Source organism: Manacus vitellinus, unplaced genomic scaffold, assembly GCF_001715985.3.
Source record: "Manacus vitellinus isolate BGI_N305 unplaced genomic scaffold, ASM171598v3 scaffold_32_pilon, whole genome shotgun sequence".
Lineage (NCBI taxonomy): Eukaryota > Metazoa > Chordata > Aves > Passeriformes > Pipridae > Manacus > Manacus vitellinus.
The window spans coordinates 9,032,836-9,040,657 of record NW_021940460.1 but is presented as its reverse complement, the minus strand read 5'-3'; the positions used below and the strand labels follow the sequence as shown (position 1 = coordinate 9,040,657).

At 42.1% G+C, this 7,822-nt stretch overlaps 1 protein-coding gene across 1 annotated transcript in view; it reads right to left on the bottom strand.

The window, feature by feature from the left end:
• Positions 1-2,418: 2,418 nt before the first annotated feature.
• Positions 2,419-7,822, bottom strand: part of BRIP1 (BRCA1 interacting protein C-terminal helicase 1) — a 96,364-nt gene continuing 90,960 nt past the window's right edge. Inside the window, exon 26 of the mRNA XM_018076825.3 lies at positions 2,419-3,188. Coding sequence (XP_017932314.2) covers positions 3,096-3,188 — 93 coding nt within the window. The 3' untranslated portion in view covers positions 2,419-3,095. The remainder of the gene's footprint in view (positions 3,189-7,822) is intronic.

Sequence of the window (7,822 nt, the reverse complement as noted above, 5' to 3'; positions counted from 1 at the left end):
GCATTGCAGCTTTCCAGCGGTGAAAGCACTGCACATTAGAAGAGCTTCATTCCTGGGACATTCCTCTTCCCTTCTTGCCGTTTTCCCTGGGAATTCCGCGCTCCCTCAGCCCGCTCTGGCACTGCTGCTGCTCCCCCATCTCCCCTTCCCAGCACACTCAGCTCCAGATGGAGATTTATGCATTTCCCCCTCCCGTGATCCTTTCCTGCCCCACCAGCAGCTCCATCCCAGGCCCAGAAGATGCAAATTTCTGCAGAAATAATTTACTTAAGAGGTTAAAGAACAAGCTGGGAGTGCCAACCCCTGTCGAGGCCGTGGTTTTACAGCTCTCACCCACAAACACACAAATCCACAGGCAGGGCACAGAGCAGCACCTCTGGAGCCCCAAAACTCCCCATTATTGTGGGGAAACCGAGTCTTCAGCATTTATTAAGCTGCATTAGATTTACAGCTCAGGCTTCTGCTGAGGTACATAAGGAGAAGATTCGAGTTTTACGTAGAAAATGCCGCTTTTTTTTCGAGGCGGGGAGGAAACGTCTCCCTTGGCAAAGGTTGGGATCTCCAGCCATGATTTAGAATCATCACCTGCCTGATCCTCCTCATCCTCACGCCTGGATCCTCGGCTTTTGATGAAGGCAATTTCCTGAGTGCATGTGAGAGCCTGTGGCTGCAGCCTGGAACAATCCTGCCTCAGTGCTTCCCTTGTGTTGTTGATCCTTTAATTTCCTCCAGCCCCAGCTCCTGCAGGGGACTAACTCGAAGTTTTATGCTACTCTTTTGGACTAATCATTTACGACTGACTTAAAAAAAAAATAAAAAATAAAAAATAAAAATCCCTTCTCTGCTGCTACTGCTCCATGGAAGGGTCACTAATTGGGATGTACTTGTGGCCAAACAGCAACACAGGCTTAACAGCAACCTAAAAATCCTGCCCAAAGCTTTATAACCAGAGCAGCTCTTTAGAATCTTATTCCAAAATTCCAAAATCACCTCTGCAGTGCAAATTCTCACACCTTGAAAAGCCAGGCCAGCAGAACGTCGTATAAAACTGATTAATGGGTGAAATCACAGCGTCGAGAGAAAGATCTCCTGTTCTGATGGCTCTGAGTGTTACACACAGGGCTCTTACCATTTTATATATTAAAAATACAAAGTGGAAGAGTATCTGCAATTACTGAGAGAAAGGCACATGCTGGATTAACATGTGCCTTAGGGCTAACTGCTGACTAAGGACAAAACAGGAAACCAGATGGAATACAGAAGGGACATACATTAATTTCTCCAAATTGTTGATGTTAGTGCTCAGTAAAATGGAGATCAAACCAGGGGTTTTATTATATAAGAAAGCCAATATCCATTTAAGGCTATTTTTGTAAAATTCCAACTTAAAGCTGAGAATCTGATGCTCAACCCTCAGGCAACGGCCTTATATTTTATTTTATCATGTTAATTATGTAATCTCAGATGCACATCCTTCCAAATGCATTGTTTGAATAGTGCAGCTTTTTTAGGCTGTTCTATTTGGGAATATCACAACAGTTGTGACCCAAGCTTGAACACACAGACATGAAGGATCAATTATAGTTATTTCTGTATTTTCATCCATTTTAGGTGATCAAATTGTCCTCGAAGAATTTTTTTTTAATCAAAGGGTAAATCTGTACAACGTTTGATGCATTTTACACACAACTACCACCATAAACTACTGTTAAATCTTTAAATTAATACATTAAATTTAAATTTAAATTAATTTTAAATTAAATTTAAATTAAGTACATTACTTAAAGTAATTTAAGTACATTGTGAAGACCAGAATTGGGGTTTGCAGCTATTTTTGGCCCCATCTCAGCTCAGACTCACTCCCCCAGTGTGGTTGAAAACGAGGAATCCAACCATTTCCCATGCTCGTGATAACACTTAAAAAAATTAACAATTAAATAATTAAATAACAATTAAAAAAATCCTCTGGCAGCCTAAATCAAGAATATTCCAGGATACTTTAGGGACCAGAAAGGAGGAGATGGGAAGGCTGGAGGGGTGGTTTATGGGGATGGTTCCACAGGGCAGGACCAGCCGATTTATTCGCTGCTAATTCCGTCCTTAGACGATCAGACTTAGGCTGGGCTGATTTCAGCAGGAAAATCTCTGCCTGGAGATCAGCACTGGGCTCAGGCATAAGATCCTAATTATTTGAAAGGCATTTGTTTTCATAGCTCCTTTTTTTTTTTTTTTTTATGTGTCCAGGTCGATGGCATTTTAATGCCTTATTAAAAGGTTGTTTTACAGCAGCCCGTCTGTTCCCTCTCTGTGCCCGTGTCTGTGCTCTGGGCTGCAGGATTTTGCCTTTCATGCTGCAGGATTCTGCCTTTCCTGCTGCCCAAAGAAATATTTTCCAAATTCCCTGTAAAAGTGGTCGATATTTCCCCAGACAAACAGTGTGAGGGTTTTTAACCTGCTCTAAATTGACACTGAGACAGATGTGACATCCCTGTCTCTCCATTTATGGCCTGCTTCCAAAAAAGGTTCAGTAAAGGATATGCTTGGTAGCTTGGGCCCAATTTTATATGACTTTTTAATTACATAAACAACTGCAAATGTTTTAATTTCTGTTTTTCTTTAATTCAATTTAAATCACAGCAATACAAAATATGCCAACGCTCCCCTACCATGTTTCCAGCCCAGGCCTCTAAATGCACAAGAAATCAAAAAAAAATAAAGCAATTCAAACTCAGAATAAAATGGAATTGATGCAAAGTTTTTATATCAAATCACTTTGAAGTGCCTGCAAGGTAAACAAACATTCAAATGTCAAAAGGCAGATTTAAATACAACACATTTACCAGCATTCAGACAGTAATCCCAGGGAAATATTTCTTTCAAACATGTGGTGAAGCCTTTGCTTTGTTGAAGTCAAATGGCAGAACCCCCACTGAGTTCAATGGGGCCAGAATTTGTACCCAGGTAACTCCTTCCCATCATTCACACCCAGATATTGTGCTGCCTCTCCACTTGTGCTGAACAACAGCTTTGTGGGAGTTGGCATTAAATAACAAAGTACTTATCTGTCTTATTAGTCCTGATGAATACGTGGCCTTTTAAGATAAAGTATAATCTGAATTGCCTGTTTTCAGTCCTTGAGGGTTCTGCAGCAGCCAGCAAAAATGAACAGCTGATGGGAGCAGCCAGACCTACAAAAGAAATAGTATTTTAAAAGTACTGTACTTATGGGGGGGGAAAAAAAAGCTTTGCCTTTGTACATAAAGAGGTCTATTCATTAAAAGAAGTTTTTACAAATGTGGTTATTTCAAATAGTTAAAAAGTGTGAAATACACTTAAAATGAGTGAAATTCGTGGGTTTTCCTCTGGGTTAAATATGTGCCATACTAATAAAGCTCTCCTCACACCTCTTCCTAACTCAGAGGCAAATGTTCTGAATTGAGGGAGCTCAGCACTTTGCTGGAATGGACCATGAGTTCTCCAGGTCCCAGCTTTGTAAAGATTCCTGGGCTTTAAAGGGATCCAGAGGATCCACAGGACCTGTGATGCAGGTCAGCATTCCTGGGTAACCTGTAGGAACCCAGCAGTACCACAGGTTTACAACAGAGCTTTTACAAACCTTCCAGAACTGATTTCCCAGTGTTTGACCCTTCCTACTGCTTGAAAAAAAGCTTCAGACAGCTTTAAAATGAAACAAATGTGTTAAAAGTTGATTATTTATAAGCACCCACTTTCCTTGCTTTTGTCCTTTCAGTTTTTAGTACCCAGAAGTTGAGGGATCATTGTTTAACATAAATGTGTTCAAACCCACTTCCCTTTGGTTCAGTAACTCTGCAATCATGGTCTGTTGCTGCACATGTCAGTGAGACACTCAAGATGTAACATGACATCTCCATGATGGTTTAGGTACACAAAATCAAGACATTTTGGAAAGCATGACTTAGATACAAAAATTTTAAAGCTGAAACTCTGTTTGCTGTTGCAAAATCCCCTCGAATTTTCATAAAACTTGGTTTAATGTAGCAAGGAAATGATCAGTCTGTCACTTAGTTCACATGCACTGACCTCAGAAATCATAATGATATTTTATACATGAATAAGGATAAAAACACATATGTCTCAGCCACGTGGTGTTCCACCAGCCCTTCACTGAGGTACAGATTTTCTTTGCTTCATCTGCTGGTAACGAGGGAGAATTGAACAGCAGCAGATCTTCCTGAACACCAGCAAATTAATAAATTTCAATTTATTGCCACATACTTATGTCAGGAGAGAATAATGGAGGACAGAGCCATGTGTTTCCTCAGTACAACTGTGGATTTTAACAACACAAAGTCCATAACTCTGTGCACAGCAGGAATCCTGTAAAAGGATGTCTTTGCCCACTGCTCCAACTCCCCATCCCGAGGGAACACAGACTTCCAGGAGAGCCACTTGGACAACTGGGGATCAAACTCCTACTTCCCTGGTCCTCATGTTCTGGGATAGGGAAGCATTAGAGATGAACCTCCAAGGCTGCTCTGCAGATAAAGCTGTTCTGGAGCCTGTCCCACCCCATGGAAGCCCAACATTCCCCCTTCCACGCTCCGGAGTGCCGAGGATTTGTCCAACCCATATATCCTTCTCCAAGAAAACGACAGCGAAAGCGCTCTCCAGATTTAACCACTGTCAGATGTTCTTTGAGCAGAATATTAATTTCTCTCCTGAGAACACAAATGTTTGGTTGTAACAAGCCACCAGCCCCTCAATCCTTTGATTTCCTCTGTCAGTGCTGCCCCCAGACCACGAGCATGAGCATCTGTGTCCAGCCTGGGAGGTGTTTGAAACGTGGGGAGGCGAAAATGGGAGCAGTTACAAGAGGGTTTTTTTAAAAAAAAAACAGTTTTGAAAACATTAAATCACACTGTGCCAGCCACTGAAATGGTTTCCTTCTCACCAAACTCCTGCAGCAGTTTTAAAATATTATCAAAGCCACAAGAAAATCTGCCTGAAATAGTAGGAGGAATCCTTAAAAAAAATGCTTAAAAACCCCCAGAAACCTTTACCTGAGTGCCACTGTCTGGAGAGCTGGACAAGACTGCCCTGCCTCCATCTTCCTTTTGTCTGTGAAACCATTCCCTGGCTGGCTGTGTACTCACAATTAATCACTTCTGCTTCCAGTGATCCACTTGCCTTTGGAATTCATGTCAGGTTGATGACTTTCAGTGTATTACAGACCATTTGTAAATACATCAGTTCACATTTCAATGTTTTACTTTGTACCAAGATACCATCTAGAGAGAGTTAATCTGATCCAGACATGCTGGACCACAGTTCCTTCCCATCCTCGAAGTGCTGCAGGTGCCAGGCTCTCCATTAAAATTAATTTAGAATTTAGATTTCTTAGTGCAAGAGAAAATCATCATTCCCTTCAGAACCAGCAGCCAAACTTTCTGTAAATGCTTGGCTCTTAAAATACAATTCCCACCACACCAACCTTTATTTTGGTAAAAAGATACTCAAGCAGTAGCTGCTGGAGTAGTTGAGTGCTGGAGCAGGAAAATCTCCTCACTCCAAATCAGTTATCTTCAGACTCTCTCCTTCACCTGGGCCACTTAATTAAAGAACATTTCCAGGGATTTAATTTGTAAGACAACACTTCCAGCATGTATTACTCTATTACCAGTCATAATGAACTCCAAATCCTCCCATAGCTTATCCATCATTTTAGCTACATTTCTTGCTCAGAGGAGGATGAATTCTCTAAAGCAGTTTCCCACCTTTGGAAAGCTCCATGTCTGCCAGCAGTCACTCTCCCTGCTTGAGCCCAATTTATTCTTTTCCAGTCCCACCTTGTCCAATAACTCCAGTTGGAGAAAGGGGACTTTATTCCATTCATTTCACAGATCCTAATATACATTCAAAAAGTAAACTGCTCAAATCTAGAGAAAAGCTTTGAGCTTTATCCTCATTCCTTGGAGCTCAGCACTTTCAGCTTCATGTCCTCACATTCCCTGAACTGATTGAAGAACATTCCCTAGACATTTCTGAGGCTCTGTCCTGGCCAGCCTCAGAACAGCTTTTATGACCAATTTTTTCATAAGTCTAATATTAAACTGAACTACTTCCTTTATTTTTTTTCCCAGTTGCCAATTTTCCTTGTCTTACAAACGAAGATTATCACTTTTCCTAATTGTAGAGCGAGGGTAGGGATCAGATTAGGACTGTCCCTTTCCATCACTCCTTTTACAAACCTTGACTTACAGGGTTTGGCTGCCAGGAGCTCCACTTTCTGCCCACCTTTCCAGCCCTTCCTCAGGGCTGGGATTTGAAAGGACCAGATGTGTTCCTCCCAAAGCCCCCGGCTCAGAAGTAGAAGTTTTGTTAGTTTTGAAGTTGATCTAAAATATCCCACCAGACTATTTTTAAATTTCAAATTACAAGTATGTCTTTTCCTCCTCATTTCTTATCTCACTGACTGGCAGTGATTTTGTTATACTTCAAACGTGACCAAAGAGTCTTTAATTTTGCTCCAAAATTAATATTTTAGCTTCTATCTTCATCTGAGCCAAACTTTCTTCCTTTCTGCTGTTTTGTGGTAATTCCTGGGTGATGGCAGTCAGATTGCTGGACCAGACAGTGACCTTGCCATTCAGCCTTGGAGGTCTGATTCCAGCCTTCCCATCCGGCCTGAGAATTCCATAGATGTCCCCAGACCTTTCTTTCTTATCACAGGTCTCGGTCCTTCCAGAAAGGGCTTCCAGATGTTGCAGATTCTTGTTGCAATTCCATCTGGCCCCCTTTGATTCCTGCAGAAAAACAAGGCACTTGTGAAAAAAAAAGAGAGAAAAAAAAAAAGAAGCAACAACTTTTCAGATACTGGTGTTTAAAAACACTGTCTGGATGTTCTGAATTAATATTGTGCTGGAAGAAGCCAAGTGGCTGCATGCCAAGGCTCAAGCCAAGGTGTATTTTTATGGCAAAGCTATAAACCCACAAAATAAGTGGTTTATAATGGAAATTCTGACATACTTTTTAATATTAAGAGCAGAAATACACTGGTTGTGGCAAGGAATTGTTTGCCAGCTGTGGCACTCACCTGTCAGCTGCGCTGCCTGAGGGATCCTCCTGCAGCTCATCCTCCTTCAGCCCCGTGCTTTGGGGGCAGATGGGGCCAGTCACACTCAGCAATTCCTTCTGGAGCCTTTCAAAGCCCTTCTTCTGGCTGATTACAGGGAAGAGCACAACTGGGAGTCCCAGAATCCTCCAGTGCCTCAAGCTCAGGCAGAGCTTTCAGCAGCTGAAAGAGGGGGGGAGGTTTCCTTGACACTGCTCCTTTTGAGTGGCACTTCCACAGGGAAAGGTTGGGAAGAACTGTGGGATTGAGCAGAGGAAGAACTGTGGGACTGAGCAGATGAAGGGCTTTGGGATGGAGCAGATGAAGGGCTGTGGGATGGAGCACATGAAGGACTGTGGGATGGAGCACATGAAGGACTGTGGGATGGAGCAGATGAAGGGCTGTGGGATGGAGCAGGTGGCCTTGCTGTCAATCTGAAACTCAGGCAAAAACCATCCCTGGACACTTGTGGATTCCCAGAGCTATGGATCAGCCCATGCACAACTGGAGAAAGGAGAAACCTTGAGCAATATTTAGGATATTCTATCAGTGTACACAGGCTATTGATAAGCTGTGAGTGTGAGAATAATAGAAAATATTGGCAACAATGATAAAGGACTAAAAAGAATTCCAGAAGGCTGAAATATCACAGAAATAAATACTATATCAAGCACAGTATAACTAACACAGTATAACTCTAATTTGAGTTACAGGGGCAGTTTGGTTTGC